The sequence below is a fragment of the Pipistrellus hanaki genome (assembly GCF_964339955.1).
Source record: "Pipistrellus hanaki genome assembly, chromosome: 3".
NCBI classification, from domain to species: domain Eukaryota; kingdom Metazoa; phylum Chordata; class Mammalia; order Chiroptera; family Vespertilionidae; genus Pipistrellus; species Pipistrellus hanaki.
Window position 1 is genome coordinate 147,267,317 of NC_140505.1, and position 21,739 is coordinate 147,289,055.

The 21,739-nt window shown below is 42.3% G+C and overlaps 1 protein-coding gene across 2 annotated transcripts in view; it reads right to left on the minus strand.

Annotated features, from left to right (window-relative positions):
- The window catches only part of ANO6 (anoctamin 6), a 174,824-nt gene that overhangs the window by 83,280 nt on the left and 69,805 nt on the right, over nt 1-21,739 (minus strand). For both annotated transcript variants that reach the window (XM_084876640.1, XM_084876639.1), the window contains one exon: nt 15,717-15,796. In XM_084876640.1, coding sequence (XP_084732766.1) covers nt 15,717-15,796 — 80 coding nt within the window. The remainder of the gene's footprint in view (nt 1-15,716; nt 15,797-21,739) is intronic.

The window sequence follows — 21,739 nt, forward strand, 5'->3', positions numbered from 1 at the left end:
TGGGGGCTGGATGGAAGGGGAAGAAGGTGGGGAAGTGGCTGGGAAGATAGAGAAGTGGCTGGGAAAACAGAGAAGTGGCCAACCATGAGAGTACCTTTGATTCCCTTCTTCCTCGTTTCTCATCCGTCTTCCTTTCCACATTCCCTGCCTCTGCCCCCACCCTACACCTGGACTGTGAGAGGAGTCTAACCAGACTATTTGCTTTCTGTTTTTCCTTCCAGTGAGTCCTGTCTACTCCTGTCAGATCGATCTCTCTACAGCTGGACTCTGTGTGTGGCTCATTCTCATGAATTAAAATTAAACAGAATGAACGATTCAGTTCCTCTGTCTCAACAGCCACATTTCAAGGGTCTCCACAGCCACATGCAGCTAATGGCAATCGTGGTAGATAGCATGGAGTCAGAACGTTTCCTGCATCTGAGGAATTCTGTGGACAGCGCTGCTATAGCACTGCTTTGTCCTTTCAGCTCACAAGTCCAAACCCTGAGTTCAAGGCTTCTACATTGGACCCTACGCTATCTTTCTAACTTCATCTCCTCTCACTCGCCCAGATCAACACTGCAACCTGGGCACGCGCCTCTCCACTCTCATTCATTTGTTCATGCAATGCTGTCAGGATACCCTCTTGTCGGATATCCACGGCGGAGGCAGGTTTGCGTCACCTTGGCTGGGCTGCAGTACCCAGTGATGCAACCAAACACTGATTTAGGTGTTGCTGTGGAAGTATTCTGCAGATATGGTTAACATCTGTGGTCAACAAACTTTAAGTAAAGGGGATTATTCTCAATGATCTGGGTGGGACTCAGCCAGTCAGATGAATGACCTTCAGAGAAAAACTGAGGCTTCTCTGGAAGAAATTCCATCTATAGACTGCAGTGCCAGCCCAAGAGTTTCCAGCCTGCCCTGCCTCCTGAGTGCCCTACAGATCAGAGTCCATAACTGCAGAAGCCAAGACTGGAGATAAATTCTTTAATAACTCTCTCTCTCACTGTGCCACGTGTGGATATGGATATAAATATAGATGATGTAGATATCTACACACACACACACACACACACACACACACACACACACAAATAAATAAATATATATATATATGTACAAACATATACATACATATATGTACACACGTGTATAAAGTATATATTGTACTGTTCTCTTTTCTGGTAAAACCTTGATTGGTATAGATTTCGGCACAGATTTCAGTATCTACACACCTATTTTTTCAAAAACAATGACTATTTGTTTTGTTAACCTTCATCAGAGGGTATTTTCCCATTGAGAGAGAGTGGAAGGAAGGGCAGGGGAGAGAAAGAGAGAAACACTGATGTGAGAGAGACAAATCCATTGGCTGCCTCTTGCATGTGCCTGGACCAGGGTCTGGGAGCTAACCCTCAACCCTTTGGTTGGCGGGCCAACGCTCTAACCACTGAACCATACCGGCCAGGTTGAAAACATGATTCCTAAACCTGGCTGCACAATAAAGTCGCCTTTGTAAACTTTATACCAACATATATGGGTTCTAACAAAGAGCATGATTAGCTCATGGAGGTGGAGCTTGGGCCTCCACTTTTCAAAAGAGCTCTACCGGTAATTGTGACACAGAGCCGAGGTTGAGAGCTACAGTCCTAACTAAACTCCTCCAGCATTTTTGCTGTAAAAGTGCCGTTGAGACTAATCAAACACTGCACACTGCTGGATATTTTCCATTTAACCAACCTTCCAACCAACCTGCATTAGTTGCATGACTAACATTTGTCAGATAATAAGACAGAGGCAATGTTGGCCTTGAGGGTAAATATTGTGTTACACGAATATTGGCATTCCTCGAACCACATTGATTAATAAATACTAAATGATCAAATAAATGAAAAATTCCCGCAAAATGTGGTGAAGCTGATAGTGGTTTATTCAAAATAGTGCATTATTTAGATAGCTCTTATTTCCAGTTCTATTGAAAATTCTATTAGCAAGTGATACTAATGTTCAACATATTTATTTATTGATAGACTGTACCATGGGTATTTTATAAGATTGCTGGCTATGATTGATTCTCAACCCACTGATAATTTGGGAGGCACCTAAGGGCCCGACTACTTTCTCAGGAGCATAAGTTACTCGTGCTCCTAAGAACCAAGTCCTGATGCCAACACAATCTGATTTCATTGAAAGGAAGTGAGAAGGTGAGTGCCTGGTTTGAGCAAGGGAGGGCTATCGCCATTTCAAGGCTGGCTAGCCCCGCGCCTGCAAGGTGCCTTGCCAACTATCCATAAATGTGAGCTAAGACTTCTCGCTATATTATTATTTTATGAATATGCTTTTAAGATAGCTAAAATGCTTTCCAATCACTGTGCAGTCACAGAATGACACCTCGGTGAGGAAATCTACTCCTGATTTTTCAGCTCTTTATACAGGAGGAGACTGAGGTCCAAAAAGGAAAAGCAATTTGCCCACAGGGGACAGAGAGCAGAGCTTCTTGGGAATAGAGGCTTCTGATTCCCTGAAGTTCCATCTTCTAGTCAGCTTGGGGGGAGTGAGGGGAGGGGAGGGAGTAACGACTTGGAAATGACTTTCTCTTACTAAAAAGAAAGCGTGTGTGTTCAAAAAGAAAAATAAAGTAAAAACACTTCTCAAAGTCTCAGAAATATCTCATCTCATTAACCTCTATTCTTCAATCTTATTACTTCCTATTTTACAAGACAGTACATTTGCTTTATAAAAACACTTAAGACTAACGAAAGTACATGAAATGGTGGTGATACCATTAGCATCACTGAATGATCTGTCCAAATTTTCATGATGTGTTTTTATTTTAAGGGATTTGGACTTTGAAGTAAAATTTTACTCCGTCTATAATGATGGTCCTGATCTGATATATTCTAATTCATACTAACATCATATACAGAGCCACATTATTGGCCTGCCCATTATAATTAATGAAAATGCTCTTTGGTAGTTACTACATCAGTGAGATCACATTAATCTACATCTCAAAAAATGGGAGAAGGCACTATAAAATTCATTTTTCCCTTTTGAAGGAGCTATTAGAGTTTTCTGGGCAAAAGCATATTTTTATGGTTTTCTTTTTCTTAAATTTCTTTATTGATTAAGGTATCACATATTTGTCCTCAACCTCCCAATATTTATAGTTTTCGTTCTTTCTTTTCTTTTTTTTTTTAAACCAGAAACAGACTTAAGGAATAAATTTGAGACTTATAATAAAAATATACTTATTTTATTTATACTTATTGTTGAAATAAGGAAAACGACAGTTAACTAGTTGAACTTCAGAAACAAAAGAATTTTAAATTATCTCTCCAAAGTCCTTACTACTTCCAAATTAAGAGTTCAAAATATGGGATGGACAACTGCAGTTGAAAGCCCACTAGTTTCCCTTTTGATTTTCCAAGAATTCTGTGAATTCATATTGTATATACATTTCCACCAAGTCTGTATTTCTCTTTAAATTTTAATTTAATGTGGCTTTTTTTTTTTTTTTTTTTTTTTTTTAGGTCATGGCACGGTCAGGTTATTTACCAGCAGATTCTCTATTTTAACTCAATTTTTTTGCCTCTGTGGGCTTTTTGGCATTATTATGATTTGCTTCTAGAGAACTTATAATCAAATGAATTCTATGGTAAATATGATATCACATCTTTGTTCAGAATGCCCCAGAATGCCCTGGGCTCCTTGCCTTCCTCACACATGTTTTTGTCAAATTAAATTTGACATCTCCCAGATAATAATGGATAGTTTGCTGAATTTCATTTGGGATACTTTGTGGGACAGGAATTCACAAAGCATTTTGCAGTCAAGGGTTTCTGAAAATTGGGGAATAAAACCAGGTAGAATGAACACTGCTATATGGAGGAAAGGGTTTTAATTAATTACACAATTTGGCAGCTGCTGCCTCTAATAGGTTAAATGAAGGAAAAAAATAAAAAAGCAATTCATACGTTGGTGAGCCACATGCATTTTGCTGGGGTGGTCCAGTCCCAGAAACATCCTCTCTTTTCCTCATTCCCTACTTTCCACCAGCTACCAAGCCAAGCTATACATAAAGCATGTGTCCCCACTGACATCCCGGTCCAAGCACTCATCATGTCCTACCCAGATTGTTATCCAGTTTGTCTGTATTTGAACTACTCCAAGGAAATTTTACTTCAAGGTATTTTATTTATGAGAACGTTTTTCTGAAATAAAATCCATCTGCCTATATATACTTTCTATTTATGGGTCTTAACACGACATTTACCAGTTACTACTGTCAAATGTTTAAACTTGTCAGTACGCTCTTGCCACCACTATGTTGATTCTCCTCCTTTCAATAGTCTTCCTTTTAAAATGGAGAACCCAGATTAGGAGGTGGATTTGCCAATACTGAACAGGAGAAGCCCAGTGCTTCCTTTGTTCTGGCCACAGAGGTATGAGCGCAACCTAGAGGTACTATCACGTTCTCAATTCATAATTAGTTTAGTTAGCATAATACCTAGCCTTTTCACCTGATCAGTCAGTAGGCTCGGCCTTTGTGGTCTTTAGTTAAGCAGCTGATATTTATGAATTAGGAGCAGGAGCTTACTTTAATTCATATTGATTTTTGTCTCCTCCAGAAATTGATTTCCATCCATTATTCCGCAGTCTTGGTAAGATCAATTGCCCAGATAAGCACACACTCACTAGGCCGGCACTTCTTCGTTCTGTATTAAATGCAATTTTTTCCACACAACTTGCTAAAATCAAAACACACAAAAATATCTGTGGCTTTCTTCTGCTCTGTCTAGTAATCCCAACTTATTTAAAAAAAAAAAAAAAAGGCGGGGGGGCGGGGACGACGACGACAATGTGCTCACTTTGACATGACATTGAACTCATTTTGGTTCTTGATGCTAACATTCACCAACCATGTGTTTTAAAATTTTATTCTGGCCCTAACCAGTTTGCTCAGTGGATAGAGCATCGGCCTGCTGACTGAAGGGTCCCAGGTTTGATTCCGGTCGAGGGCATGTACCTTGGTTGAGGGCACATCCCCAGTGGGGGGGGGGGGGGGGGGGGAGTGGGGAGTGAGGGGGGAGTGCAGGAAGCAGCTGATCCTTGTTTCTTTCTCATCCATGTTTCTAACTCTCCCTCTCCCTTCCTCTCTGTAAAAAAATCAATAAAATATATATATATATATTTTTAAAAATCTCATTCTATAATATTCCTGGAGATTAATGCTCCAGCTTCAATGTCTCTATTGATCAGAATATAGTTTATGCCCAACTTCTACCCTAACCTCACCCCTTTTTGAAAACTGTCACAAATGTCCCTTTACTATTCTAGAATGTGTCCTGTTCTCCATATCGCCTTGCAATTACTAGATTCCATGAGCAAATCTACAAGGTCTTTTAATACCCTGGTTGATACATAATTTTTCTAGTCGGGAAATTTAAACTCATTGGAATAATTATATTTCTTTCTAAAGTACGTAGGTTCATGCAGAAAGGGCTTCTCCAGCCCCTCCCCAGGGCTTGAACCATTCAATCAATCTAAAGTTCACCTTCATTAGCAGAAAAGACAGAATACAGAAGCAGAGGAGCTCTCTTCTCTGTCTTCTTGTGCCACTAAGCTGTCTTCCTCAAGTTTCGACCCTTCGCTGCCTCTTCAGCATCTAACATAACTCAATCAATCTCTATCATGTTAAGCATTTTTTTTTTTTTTTTTTGAACAAGCCTCAACTCACTCACTCTTGACTTGGCTTTTCCTCGCCTTTGTTAGTCCAAATGGAAAAGATTGGGGTGTTCCAAAAAATCATTAGTACAGAATGATAGTGTGTTTGCTCTAAGTAAAATTGGCTTCAGTGGGCCTATCCTGGCAGGGCCTAAAAGCATAATCACCATTTATGACTGTTTCTCTGGGAAAATGCATTCTGCATTCCAACGAAGTGACTCAGAAATAAATTTCTGACCCAGATCTGTGCGTGTTGGGACTGCCTGCTTTTCCTCCTACCTCCGAATCCTAACAAATGTAGCTTCTGAATCAACCATGTAAAGCAAATGAGGTGGTCCCCTTTCCTCCATATTCAGGAAAAGCACACATTCCATTACCTTTGCTCTTGAATGCACAAAAAGCTTTCAACAGGCAAATGCCAAGAGAAGTTGTCTCATAAAATGAGCCAATTGAGCCATTCTTACTAGCTAGTTTATCTCTGACCTCATTTCTCTTCTAACTGTCCTTTCTGCCAAAATAATGTTCCTTTGTCTGGTTTCCCTTTGAAGCAGAGTTTCTCTTCTTTTTTGGTTTGCTGAACTTAGTGCCAAAAGCTATAAGGCAAATCGCCCTATTTCTTTGTTCAGAGCAGGCCCAGTAAGAAACGCCTGAATGGAAGAGTCTTCCTTTAAGCCTGTCTTCCAGATCCTGAAAATCCTGGGAGCTTGAGGCAGGCCTTGTGATTTATGATGGGTTCCTGGGATTAGCCAGAAAGGCCATGGACTGACCATAAAATCAGCTGTAATCTCTTTCAATAGCCCCGGCACTGAGTTACTCACTGCAGGGCTACTGAAACTAGAAATAACCAAACTGAGGTCTGGATTTCTAGAGGAAAGAGAAAAACAGAAGACTCCATTGAATCCACTTTGAAACAAACCTGACTGTCTTGAAACAAAACCTGCAGATCGGTGGGCAGCTGGTTCTGGACCTTCTCTCACACCTTTCACACACCAGAGCAAGCAAGTAGGGCCGCTCATTCCCTAGGTCACTGGCAGACTATTACTCCCAATGCTCTTGGGGGAAAAACATTTAGGTCCATGTTAACAGAATATACTCCCAGAGTTCCCCGCAGTCTATCATCTCCTCGTCTCAGCAGATGCTCCTGGTTCACTGCAAATCTGGCCCTGCTCACTTTTCCCTCTCCCCTCCGAGGCTTCCATCATTCCCGGACATCTGCATCCACAGGCATGGCCCATATACATTGGCGCCCCCGTCAATTGACTTTTATTATTATTACTATTATTACTAATGATCGTCTCCCTTTCATGAATTGTTCGAGTCCCACCGTGGACTTTGTCATCACTTGAAAAATTCTCTTTCCAAAGTCACTTATTCGAGAATCCCTCTTGTTGACCACAACTAACATTGCTTCTCCTTTTGGTGACTTCTTGAGCCCGGGGATCTTTTGTCATCAATCTTCAAATCCTTTTTCTTCCCTCCCTTCGTTTTGTAAGGTTCCATTTCCCAGCTCATCACTTCAGTAACACTCTTTCCACCATATCCATTAAAAAAAAAAAAAATGTTTTTATTGACTTTTAGAGAGACAGGGAGGGAGAAGGAGAAAGAGATAGAAACATCGATGAGAGAAATATTGACGGGCTGCCTTCTCCACACCCCACCACTGGGGATTGAGCCCACAACCCAGGCATGTGCCTTGACTTGATGGGGAACTGAACCTGCGACCTCCTGTCACATGGGTCGATGCTCAACCACTGAGTCACACCAGCCAGGCCACCATGTCCATTTAGCACAGCTCCAACTCTGGCTGAAGCCTCCTGCTTGCTCGCCGTCTGAGTGATATTGGAGGAAACCACAGCAGGGTGTCTGGTTATCTCTGTAAGATCAGGCTCCCAGGCCCCACACAGGCCCTCACCACAGCCTAGAAGCCCTAGGACTTTTTCTAGATTTTTCCAGGTCAGCCTGGTCTCTGCTCTCCACAACTACTTCAGAGCATCAACTCCTCCCTCTCCTCCCAGTGTTCTCCACGCTCTCAGCAGCTGAAAGTTGAAGCTCTAGGATGGGGATTCCCTCAGCTTCTCTCCATCAAATCCACAGACAAATAACATCAACCTTCTCACTCCTTCCTGGTCCTTAGAAGACACTGCGCCTCCTGTCTAGTGTTGATCCCTCCACTGCACTCTGCAAACCATTACCCAGCCCTTTCAAAGCCACTCCTCTCTAAACTCAGTTGCTTCTTCAATCCTTTAACCCGTTCAAGTTTCTGCGTCTGATAGAAGAAAATCATCCTTGACTCTCATATTCTCTTCCAGTTATATCTCCCTCATCCTTCAAACCGTTTCACAAACCTTCACAAACTCCTTGAAAGATAGGTCAGTATTTTCTACTTTCTTTTCTCCTGCTCATTCCATAATCCTCAGAGGTTCCACCAGTCTCCAACACTCCCTAGAAATAGCTCTTTATAAGGACACCAGAGACCGCAACACCCTTTCCGTATTCATCTAAGTCAGTGGTTCTCAAATAGGAACGGTTTCGCCTCCCGGGGACATTTAGCAATGTCTGGAAACATTTGGTTGCCACAACTGGGGAGAGGGTCCTTTGCATCTTGTGGGCAGAGGCCAGGAAAGCTGCTAAACTATCCTACAATGCACTGGAGTGCTCCCATAATGAAGAGAAATCCGGCCCAGAGTTTCAGAGGCGCTGAGGCTGAGCAATCCTGATATGACTGAATCCCTACACAACACCCGAAACTATCAACACTTCATCTGCTTCTTGGCTGCCATCCTGTCCTTCTCCCAGATTCTTCCTTCTTGCTGGTCATTTCCTTCTGCAGCCAACTGCAGATCTGAGTAACTGCCCCCTATTCCTTGGAAATTTAAGCTTTGGCTCACTGTTACTTTTTAAATACATTACGCCTGGCATAACTCTTGGGGATTTTCATATCCACATGTGTGATCCTCCCAACACCCTGTTCTTGCAACTCCACCCTGCCTCAGCCATCATTCCAATATTCAAACCCCAGACTTTGTCTGTACTTGTTACTGTAACTCCTCCCTCAATTATAAACATCTGACTCTCCACCTACTGCCTTTTATTATTCCAGTTCACTTTTCCCCCAATACCCTAACTCCAAAAATGATCCAACCACACTAAACCTATTGATCTAACTCTATTGATCCTATTGCCTCACTTCCTCTTATCCCTGGTCCTATGCACTGAGAGAATTACTAGTATTTTGAAGACATTTAGTAACTCTCTTAGTCTTGTCCTTCTTCACTGAACTGACCTGATGAAACTCCAAAATAAATTAAATCAAGCTCTTTGCTTATTTCATGCCTGCTCCTCAAAGCTGGACTTGAATGGAAAAAGCATCACATTTCCCAGTGCATTCACTCTATCTCATATCTTCCCTCCTCTTTCTTCTCCTTTCCTTTCTCAATCTTAGCTAATGCCATGCTTCCCATTTTACTGGTAAATAAAAATCAAGAGAAAAAGTTCAATAAGTTCCTACTAACCAGTTTAACAAAGTGATTCCTCCCACCTGAGTCCCCATAGTAGCTCAAAAATGAACCATCCACCCTCTCCACTTATGGACCAGATTCCATCCCCTTCCTGTCCTCTCAAGAGGGCATTCCAGGAATTCTTCCCGAAAACTCCACAGTGCCAGATTTTCTCTCCTTACATAATTATTTCGATTATTTTACAAAAGGTGACTCTTGCCATCTTAAAACGAACTAATTAAAATAAAACTCTTTTCATCCTAATCCCCTTCCAGATAGTACCTCCTTTCTCTGTCATCTTGTTCAGGAAAAACTTTTGGAAAGTGTTATCTAAATTCCCTGTATCTAATTCCTCTTCCTCCATTCCATTCTGAATTCTCTCTAATGAGTTTTGGATCCCACCACTCAACTAAGGCTTCTCCTCAAGGCCAACTTCATGTTGCTACATCCAATCTCCCATCCTCACTCGCAGTATCTGGTCACTCCCTCCTATTTGTACTTTCTTCATTGGCTTCCAGGACTCTCCTGGCTTGCCTCCTACCCCATTGATTCTTCTTCTCAGTCTCCTCTGCTGATCCTTCCTCATCTCCCTGATCTATAAACACTGGACCAGGGCTCACTCCAGGGTCTCTTCTTAACTCTACCTCTTTCCTTTGATGCTCTCATTCAGTCCCACAGATTTAAACACCATTGTGTGCTAGTACCTCACATCTCTAGCTGGAACCCTCTCTAATTTTTGACTCATATATCCAATTGTATACCAACTTCCCTAGCTGGATGTCTCAAACTTTACAGATACAAGACAGAAATGTGATTTTCCTCTGCACATTTCCCCCCAACTGCTCTTCTGCAGTCTTCCAGGTTGAAAACCTTAGCTGCTCTTTCTTGCACACATCACATTGGATCTAATAAATCCTATTGGTTCTTACTCAAAAGACACCAAGAATGAGCATATGTCTCATTACTGCCATCATTAATTCTCAGGACCAAGCCACCATCATCTTTCCCTTGGATTCCTGGAAAGACCAACAGGTCTCCATGCTTCTGCTCTTATTCCTCCACAGTCTACACTCCCCACAATCAAAGTGACCTTGTTAAACCACGGGTCAGGTCAAGTCTCTCCTCTATTCAGAATCCCCGTTACCCTCCAGTAACTTCCCACCTCACTCGGGGTAAAGCCAAAGTGTTTAGAATGGCCTATAGAGCCCCCACTGTCTGCTATTCTCACCATCCTACTCCAATCAAACTGGCTTCCTTCCCATTTCTCAAACACCACAAACTCCCACCTCAAGACCTTTGCCTAAGCTCTTCCTTCTGCCTGAGCTGCGCTTCCTCTAGATTTCCGCATAGGATGCACCCCTGCGTTCAGGTTTTTTCACTTGTCACCTCTGCCATGGGCTGTGCCCCGAACACTATTTCTAACTGAAACCCTTCCCCCTCAATGTACACATACAGTCCTTACTTTATTTTCCTTTAGGATTTGCCACGATTTGGCATGTGATGTATTTTACTTATTTTGTGTGTTTTATGTATTTAATTTATCATGTTTCTCTCACCAAATGTAAGCTCCACATGTAGAAGGATATTGTGTTTGTTCACTATAGTGCCTAAAATAGTAGACTTCAAATACATATTTGTTAAATGAATTAATATTTTAACTCTTTCTTGGGGACCATACATACAGGAAGTCCTCGGGTTATGTCAGATCTGACATACGTGATTATGTCACCATCTCCATTTATTAAAAAAAGAAGTTCTGTCATTTTGACATATGTACATATGTGCTTTATGTTTTTTATTATTTATTTACTACAAGTAAAGGTCAGGAATTGTTATCTTTCTTTTAAATTTTTTTTACTGTTTCACTTCATTGCTGCTGTGTATGTGCTCCATGTGAGTGACGTAGGTGCTTATGTAGGTGGGTTCCGACTTACGGTGAAAATCACATTATGTCGCACTGTAGGAATGGATCTCCGATGTAACCGGAGGACCTACTGTATTTTCATCTAGTGAAAGACAATCAAATTTGAATTTCAGGGAATCAGCAGTATTTTCTAGAAAGTAGTATCTTCCCTCAAAAAAGGGAGCCAGTTACACCATGGGATACTCTTCAGACCTCCTTCCCTCTGCATAACTGTGAGTGCGAACGAAGGGACGTGCAGTATCTTACTTCACTTTAATCTTCATTTTCCTGAGTCTATTTCTCTAGTTAGTCTCTCTACATCCTGGTTTCTCATCATTTTCCCCGGTTCATCCTATTGTAATCCTAATATTGTTTTGCCAGTCCACACTCATTATTTACTCTAAATTTGGTAGAAGCTAAACAAAGGAAAACATCACTAACAGCATGAGACAAAAGGTGATAAGAATCTTCCTGCCTCCACAAAGCCAGGAGAGTTAAATATAAATCTTAAGTTTGAAAAGGCCTGAAACAGGGATATTATTAGCAAGACTCAAATCATAAAACACAATCCCTTAGCCTTCTCTTTCCTTCCACGTGTTTTCCTGTTGATCCAGGCTGGTTTCTCTCCTGCTTGCTGCAAGCAGAGTCCCCGTGCTCACATCCCTCACCCAGGTGTGCTCAGGCAATCGGGCCTATGTGAGTACCCGGGCCAATACCCACAGAGATGGGGTTTCTAGAAACAGACTTGACGACTACCCAACCCTTCTCCCTACAAACCCCTCCACTCCTTGAGGCTTAGAATAAACCTGAGGTTTGTGAGGTCAGCCATGACTGCACCCTCAGGTCACCTTTGTTCTTAACCAAGCCGGAAACTGAGAGCACTGGGGGAGCTTAGGTGCCCTCTATCTTCATGTACCACACTGCAGAACCACCTTTGCTCCATAGCCATGTGGATGCCTTCCACCCTCAGTTCTGCACAGACAGCCTAGGTCTGCCGTCTCTGCTTCAAAGTCTGAACTCTACAAGGTTACCAAGGATATTCGATCCCCAGCCTCACTCTGAGTCCCCTTCCCCAGCATCTGAGACCTGTCATGATGCACCTAGTCTATGTTTGGGGTCTATGTCCCAAAACGATAGTTGCCAATCACCTGGTTCCAGAGCATCTGGCCATACCACTCTTTCCTGGACTAGGTCTCCCATGCACTAACTGTTTTGAAAATTATAATTTAATTATACTACATTGACACAAAGGAACAATGTTAGAGAGGGGGGGGGGGAACAGTAAACGGACCCAGTGCTACATGTCAATTATTTACTAATTAAATCTCAGTAAAGCTGGGGAAAAACAGCCAGGGAAACATTCAGGATGAAACATTAACTTAATAAAGCAGGTTATGAAACCGATTTTCATTGTGCTTATACAAAAACCTGCACCGGACTGACTGTTTCCCAGCATAGCAAGATCACCAAGTTCCTCTCTGTGAGGTCAGCTTTTAGCCGGGTCTCTTCCACCTCACTCCCACGCCCACCTCACCTCACAGTGGGCCCATGTTTAGTGTCACCATGTTCCCAGCACCTCACAAGCTTCGGAGTAGCAAACACACACACACACACACACACACACACACACCCCTTGTTCCCACATCTCTGTGTACCCCTCTCCATTTCCACATGCTTTTGCTACACTTGCCTCATCTGCAAAGTGGGGTGGGAGGCGGAGAGGAGCAGCACAGACACGCTGGTGACCAAAGCACGAATGGATAATCTCCGCAGTGAACGAGGGGAGTACAGAGAGGGCTGCTGTCTCCAGGCCACACAGGGGTTCACAGCAGCATCTGTTTACCCGTCACTTACAGTCATTTCCATGGCCCATCTGGCAACACAGGCCCTGCCTGACTCGTCACTTCGTAGACACCTGAGCTGCGAAGGGAACCCTTAATGTGCTTATCATGCCGGTAACCAAGGCTACTGCGCCAGCACTGCTCTCGGAGGCCTTGTTTTAAAGGAAAGAAAAACGGAAACTCTGAAGGAAACAAACGAATAATGATAAGCATTTTCGTTCTCCCTGTTGGCCAAACTATATAAATGCACTCCGTTGTATAAGAACACTAGACTCTTGATCCTTCTAAAATCTGAACTATTTGAGGATAAGGCCTGAGTAAACATAGTCTGTGCCTTGCTTTATTTCGGTTCAGCTCAGCAAACTGCCAGATGGAGAGCAGAATGCTGACTTTACAGCTCCTTTTACTCTTCTCTGTCTTCTCCCTGTTTTCAATTTTGCTTTGCTGTTGGGTTCTCTTTGCTCCCAGAGTCACAGTACCACCTGTTTTTGATTTTAAGTTTGGGGTCAGAGCAACTTACCGGGTTTTGTCCTGGCGTTTGCCCAATCCGCCTGCCTCTACGGCCCAGTGAGCCACCCATTTTCACTGATGCTGTAACAGTCTGCCTACAAAAAAAGGCTACCCTTCAATATTACGCCCGATTCCCTCGAGGACTTATTCTCCAGGCACCTTGCACACCTCCTGGTGTTTACCATGGAGACAGCACTGGGGAAAGACATGTTTACTGTGGAACTGGGAGTACACAGCCTACAGTGATGCCGAGGAGAGAACAGAAGCAGCTATGCACAGGCCACACAGGGATGTGGCATGCAGTGAGCATCGGATGTGTGAAAATCCATAAAGCGCAAGAAAAATCACAGATTCCTTCCCGAACATGGGTGCGAACACACAATTAGAGAAAGATAATAGCGAGGCTACAGACATCGATATCACCCGTACACAGAAGGAAAGTGTGATTAACAACTTCAGCGCTTCTACCGTGGTCTAAAGAAATGACTGGATATTCTTGAGTGGAAAATGAAAATAGGAAGACAGAGCCTAAAACTCTCCTTTCAGTTTGGAGGTGCTCAGACTCATTGTTAAGACAAGTCTCAGTAAGACTATTCTGTGATCCCCGAGTTCCAGTCCTGGTCATTCTAGGTGGACTGGCCAGTCCTCACACCTGAAAAAAGGGGCGTGGGGCAGTGAATACTGAAGGTAAAACAAGATTCCCAGAGTGATTCCCAGTGTAGACTGTCTGTGGCAAAGACAACACTGAGGCATGCCAACCTCCAACGTCATAACACACTAAGATCTGTTCTTGAGAAAAAAATACTTTTATTTTCACGCAGGGCACTGGTGTGAACTGTATGTGTTTACCAAGCTCACCACCACCTTCCTGCCCAGAGCTCTTTTTCAGATTAGATATGTTGCTTACAGGTTATCAGGAAAAAAAAAAAGCGGTTCGAAAACAACAGAACCAAAGAGGGCCACCTCCACGAGCCCGTGCCAACATCATACTCAAAGGCGAGATGTCTGCGTCAATTCCACTTCGGCCTCTAACTGCAGAAATTAGAGCCACCGCAAAAGTGCTCTGCCCCTTTAAGATGCAGGAATACCGGTGAGCCCTCCCAATTTTCCCTCACTGAAACTCTCATTGAATATAACAGGGAAGCCATCGAACACTATGTCTTTCTATTACAGCCAAGTGATTTTCGCAGTAGGCAATCTGCTAGTACACCACAGGAGCCCACACTTTGAAATACAATGGCACTGTGGGTACAGTGTGATGTGCGATCTCTTTGCAGTCCAGAGCTCTTTCTCCTGGCTGAATCGAGTGGGCAATCCATAAAGAGTGAGTGAGAAGAGAGAGGAGAAACGCATAATGAGGTTTTGGTGGGGGTGGGGGTGGGGGGATTGATCTTTATCAATAATACAATGGTGCTCTGCCAATTGCCGGAGTGGTGACTGCATATTACACTCTGAAAATAAATCAGAAAAGATTTTTGCATTGCTAAAGTGGTAGACAAGCTTACAGCAGGGGGCAAAAACCAATCCATGGAGGTGGGTCCTGGCATGCTTTCCTACAAGTCTGGTGAATAACAGGATACAGGAGTCAGAGAAACACTTCTTCCCACCCCCTCCTCAAGTGAATCTAATAGAAAATCTATTTGGTGAGGACATTCTGCATAAAGCATAATATGAGCTTAATTTTCTTTTAACAAGGCATTAATAAAATCACAGTAGCTCCTAATAATATTTTTAATTCCTTAAGGGTAGGAACCATGGCTAGCCTTCAATGAGTCTAATTTAGTGGAAGCATTTAGTTCCTCTCTTGGTAGGAATAACCCCTACAATAATGCTAGTAGCCCTATAGGATATACCTATATAGGTTGTATGTCTGAAGGTTCCAGAATGAAATGGGAATCAGACTGGTCAATGGACCTGTACTCAGTCAAGACTGGTTTCCTGAGTTACTAACAACAGAAGCTGACACCCAGGGTATGAAGGAATGATTGGGAACCTCAGAAACACGATGCTATTGTGCTGCAGAGTGAGTTCCCATTGACGATTCCAAGTAGCAGAACAAGCCAACGGAGCATGATGCCAAGACACCACAGTTCTATCGTCACCTGGTCCCCAAAGAACCACAGCACTGCCAGCGAGACCTGTGCCAGGGGAAGAGCCACGGAAGGCAAGAATCCATAAAAAAAAGCCACACCTTTCCCTCCGCTTGGTGAGGAAGTTCTGGTAACCATTACAGATTTGAGACAGAGTAGGAATACTCACAAACTCCGGGGATCGGAAGTCAAGCTGGCTTTCCTGAGTTCCAAAGCTGGAGCCAACCATCTGACCGAAGTTGTCCAACGCTAAAAAGAAACAAACACACGAACAAATGAAGCATGACGTTGCATCGGCTCACATACTTTTTGTTTTTAAATCAGCAGCACTGGCTTACCAACTATATTTAGCATTTGTGGTACACTTATAGGTTTATATTATTTAATACTTTCAGCTATCAAAGACACTCAAAATCTTCAGCAGCTGTCTCATCTATTGGACAATGCCAGGCTTGGAGGAAATTAGGTCTGAACATGCTGTAGGCTAGACCTATCATGGAAAATCCGTTAGCTCCTACCTAGAAGGACACAGCAACTATGTGATCACACTCTGGCTAAGAAAACATTTTAGTCTACCCATGTTCTTTTCCCAAGACATCTCAGAGAACTGATTGTGAAGTGATTCTGGGGGAGCAGTTTTGTTTTAAAATCTGTTGAATACCACTGTTGAATAGCACCATCTGGAAGAAATATACTGGGAGGCAAATAAAATTTTCCATTAGATACACTAAGAAAATGAAAAGAAACAAATAAAATTCATTTTAGTAGTATGACCTATGGATAATACATGTTCAGATTACAGTTTGAATTTGTATTCAGTATAAGAAATTATCAGTGGGCTATTTTACCTTTTTTTTGGTACCAAGTCTTTATAAATGCAATGTGAATGCTATACTCACAACACATGGCAATTTGGACGAGCCACGTTTCAAAAGCTCAGTGGACACGTGTGATCAGTGACCACTGTAGTGGACAGCACAGTGTCAGAGGGACAAAGGAACAAGATCCAGGTGGGCCACTGTGCGCGATATTTCTCTCATCGGCAAGTTCCTGACGTGAATGAATAGTTTTTGTTCCAGATTAAAAGATACTGAGAGAACAAAGCAACCATTTGCAGCGCGGTTTCGCCAATGGAAAGTTCACGTTGTCACCTGTGCTTTTTGGCTTGACTGGCTCTAAACCAGAGGTTCCCACCACCCTCTCCTTGGGATTTATTAATTTGTAAGAGCAGAGCACAGAATTCATAGAAACGTTACCTTCCATTTACTGGTTTGTCATACAGGGTTTGAAGGAGTTCAGAACCAGCCTCCCCGTACTGCTGTGGCATGTGGATTACTCTGATCTGAAGGCAATCAAGACCCTGAGGACTCAAGACAAACTTTAATCTCTCCCTTAAAGCATTTAAATTGAGGGCCTTGCCCATAATAAGAGCTATCACCAGTAATAAATGTTTATGACCTATCTGTAGGGCAGGGCAAATATCTAATCACTGAACATCTGTTCTTCTTACCATCCCGTGAATGGCCCTCCTCCCTTCGGAAGCCTTGTCCTATCCCATTCCTAGGCTCAGTTTGGGAAGCCTTGTGGCTCTGAGCCCTTCACCTCTGCAATCTGGTGCTCTCTCCAGACAGTGTCAGAGCTGTTAATTGTCTGGTGGTATGGGCTCTTTAAATTTCTAACAGCCTGCCTTTTCCACGTCATTGATTTGTTTAAGAGGTTGGACCTGCTTTATTTAAATGTAAATGTCTGTCATGGTTATCCAATCTTATTTAAATGTTTAAGAATAGTTATTTAAGTTATTTCATGAAGAACATGTTCCTGTGCAGCCAAAGTTACCATGCTACCCTTATGCCTCCTGTTCCCTTTGTTTCTAAGCTCTCATTTCTATGTGGGTTCCTGTATGCACAAAATTAAGCATTTGTTTTTCCCCTATGAATCTTGCAAATATTGATTTATTAGACAAAAAAAAAAAAAAAAAAAAACCACAAAAAAAAAAACCCACAAAAAAAAACAACCCACCTTTCTATGGTGGAGGAAAAATTGTTTCTCCCCAACAAGGGAACATAAGGACACAGACAAACAGCCAGACAAGGTAGGACCTAAGCCACTGTGTGTGGGAAGCGGGACAGAGTTTCCATGACCTCGCCAGGGCGCCACTCCTCATCGCCACCGGATCACCAACCTGAAGATCTCCAAACCCTGTCCTTTGGGTTCCTAGGGAGCTTCATTACATAAGCATGAGTGATCGCTGCTGGCCACTGATTTAACCTCACCCAGGCCAGCGGTGGGATTGAAAATTTTTAACCCTCTGATCACCTGGTGGGTTCTTCTGGCAACCAGTCCCAAAATTGGTTTACTGAGGGACTTTGCAAACGTCACCTCTCTAACCTAAAAGGCACATTTATCACTCTGTTCTTACCCCATAAGAAACTCATGGGGTTTTTCCGGGCTCTGTATTTCTTGTTTTAAATCACAATACCAAAGCAATCATTAACAATATGTGGCACTCAGCTGGATTGAATTAAATTATGTTAAGAAATTACTTTTAATTTTATGAAATATGATGTTATTTTGCTTTTGTAGTGATTTTTTAAAAATGTAATCTAATTTGTTGTTGTTGTTAATCTTTATCCAAAGGTATTTGTTTCCCATTTTTTAGAGAGAGTGGGAGGGAGGGGGAGAGACCGATAGAGAAACATCGATATGAGAGACACATCAATTGTTTGCCTCCCACGTGAGCCCCAACTGGCCTAGGGATTGGGCCTGCAATAGAGGAAATCAAAATAGGGTAGGGCTGCAATCTAATTAAAAAAAAAAAAATCCATGGAAAGTTTAAAAGAATGGGTTCCTAGGGTTCCAGAAAAGTTCCCTTCAGTGGCCCAAAAGAAGGCTGGATTCACAAGACCCCTCCAAGTGATTGTTTAACAAAACCAAAATATCAGCTAACAGTTCAGCAGCCCAATACCTGGGTTTGGCAGAGCCCTAAGAAACCTCTCAATATCTGGATTCGATTTTAGGTTCACTCGAAGAGTCCTGTTCACTAAACTCATACCACTGACAACACAAACAAATGGTTCCAATTCTTCCAAAAAAAACCCTCAGCTCATCCCAGGACCCCTACATGTGAACCAAAGCAGAAAGAGGAAACAGATGGGGCCGGCCAAGCCTTTCAGAGCTGCAACCAAAGCCAGGACTGAGGTGCTGGCCTCTGAGAACCCCCGAGGGCGAGGGAAGGACTGCACAGGCGGTCACACTCGGAGAACTGCAATGTAACAAACCTGTTATTTCCAACGTCAGAGCAACAGTTGTCCGATATAATTACATCCCTGCAGACCGCCTTTAAAACGTGCTAAAACATGCTTATACTACTGGCTCTGAGGATGTGTTTTAATTGGGGTTTTGCAGCTTGGTTTACACTTAGAAGAAAAGACCTAACCATGTTATAGCACTTAAATATTGAAAAAATTATATCCTCAGTGTCTATGATACATTGTTGTTGTGGGTTTTTTTTTTTTGTTTTGTGGTTGTTTTTTTGGGGGGGAGGGAGGGGGTAGAGACAGAGTCAGTGAATCTGGGATCAATAGATGGGACAAAGCTGCCTTTTTTTTTTTTTCTTTTTTTTTTTTTAATGAAAGGACAAACTTAACAAAGCATAGATTTTGCCTGAAGACAGAGTTGAGAAATAAGATGTATTACCTAGACATTCTATCAAATTAAAGGCATACATGCAACTGGAAAGGATTTGTGAGAAAAAATATAAAACCATTCATAGTGTTGTTCTGCTGGTAATGGGAACTAATAGATTCACTGCTTGGTGTCAACACGAAGGAGAAACTGTAAATTTGAGTGAATAAAAACAGAAACAGCTTTATTGAAACATCACCTAGGTAGAGAAAAGCTGCAGCCGTTGCTCTCCGGACCTAATATAGTCCTGAGAAACAAATAATTTATGAAGCTACTATGACAATTATACTTCTACTACTGAAGGGCTCCAGTTAAAAATCGGACATTCTTGTTTCTGGCCATCGAATGCAGCTGAAAAGTTCATTTCTCAGCAAAAATAAAGTGATCAAAATCAAGGTGAAGCTGTTGGGGCTTTTTATTAAAATAGGGGCAGAATTAAGGCAGAGGTGGGGGAAGGGAATTCCAGAAAGGCAAAAAACGTTCATTTTCTTTCTTTCTTTCTATAAATCATTTTTTCAAATGTAATATTTTGAAATGTACCACCTTGAGTAGCATTGTGATCAGTTCATTTTATTTGGGCACCTGAAATACAAAAATAGTTAGGACCTCTATGTTATTTGCTCAGCAGAAAGCTGAGCATGGCTTTGACAGGGAAAAGGAGACATTGCAGGGGAGAGGGGGGGGGGAAGCTAGCAATATGAATCTGTGCTATTAACCTAATGCACATTCTTGTTAGCCTATAGTATAGTCACTGCCCTTTTAATTATGTGGTCCTGTAAGACCTGTTTACCTAAGTATTACCCCCATTGAACAATACACAACCATGAACAATACACAACCCCAGACGGAGTTATCAGTGCTGGCGCCAGGCCAGGCCTTGAGATGTGGTCTCACTGCCTCCATCCCAGCACATGGGGCTTTTTGCAAAACCCGCAAAAGGTCCGGAAGTCCCATCCCGTATTTGGGGGACAAAGAAACCAACGGGGTATAAAGGGAAGCTTCCTCCATATCGGCTTGCTCAGGATTTGGAGAGAAACCACCTCCGAGTTCTGTACTAGGACATGAGAAACACCTGAAAATAAATGGGTTTGTCCTGTGTCTCCGGTACTCCTGCATATTTTTCAGTCGCCTGGTAAATTCTGTAACAGCTTAGTGACTGAGTGTGTCCACCTCTGAACCAGGAGGTCATGGTTTGATTCCTTTTTGCTGGCTCGATCCCCAGAGTGGGGTATGCAGGAGGCAGCTGATGAATGATTCTCTCTCTCATCAATGATGTTTCTCTCTCTCTCTCCTCCCCTCCTTTCTCGGAAATCAATTAAAAAACACACATCGTTTTTTAAGAAGCTGAGTAGAGAACGAAACTAGTTATTCTGAAATGATGAAAAATCTTTGGTACTGGCGTGTCAATGGAATTTTGTATGGGTGCACAATGAAAGCACAATTCAAAGTCAGGTTTGACAAGGCAACGGCCATTTTTTTTTTTAAAGCCGTTATCTAGAGTCTTATAACAAAGATCATTTATTATCTATCATAAAACACAAAATGACCTTTCAGCAAATTCATGGGTAAAAACTGAAGGGCCTGATAAGCAGCTCCCTATAAATAAAAGTAATCAGAATTATACATCTACACGTTATCTAACTACAGCACCAGCTTGGAGGTGGTTGGGTCCAACGGACATGTTTATTATGGTGGTTGCTTGACACTGGAATGATCAGAGAGGTAGTGAATATATGACAGACCTCGACAGGGGTCTGGTGCAAAGGGCGCTGGGCATGGATGAAGGGGACTGCCTGGGTTCAAGTCCTGATTCTGCAACTTAGTGATATTTTCAGTTTATTTATCTGAAGCTGGTAATAAAATTACTCTCCCTGGTTATCTGACAGGATTGGGTAAAGGATACAAATGATAATTCAAAAGCATGTTGTAAAACCACAAAGCACTATATAAATATAAACTTCATGTACACAAACCCAAAGATATGAAAAAAATGTAATCAGAATTTCGTGAATGTGGGTATGTGTTTTTTTGTTTGTTTTTTTGTTTTGTTTTGTTTTGTTTTGGTGCCTGGCACTTCTATGTCTGATCTTATCTAATCTCCTTTGTATCCTTGTTTTCACCAAAGATTAAAAATCAAGGTTACTAGCCGCCAGAAGTCACTCGCCAGAACTGACACAATAAGAATCTTAATCTTTCCAATTCCAATTTTTTAAGTTTGTCTCTTGAGTTACTGTGAATAATTCCAAAGAGCACCAATGCTAAGTTTAAGCTGACAAAGAATTAAGATAGCTCAGCGGGTATGGCTCAGTGGTTGAGCATCAACCCATAAACCATAAGGTCACCATTCTATTCCAGGCAAGGCACATGACCGAGATGTGGGATCAATTCCCAGTGAAGGGTGTGGGGGAGGCAGCTGATCAATGATTCTCTCTCATTACTGATATTTCTATCCCTCTCTCCTCTCTGACATAATTTCTTTAAAAAAAAAGAATTAAGATAGTATTGCAA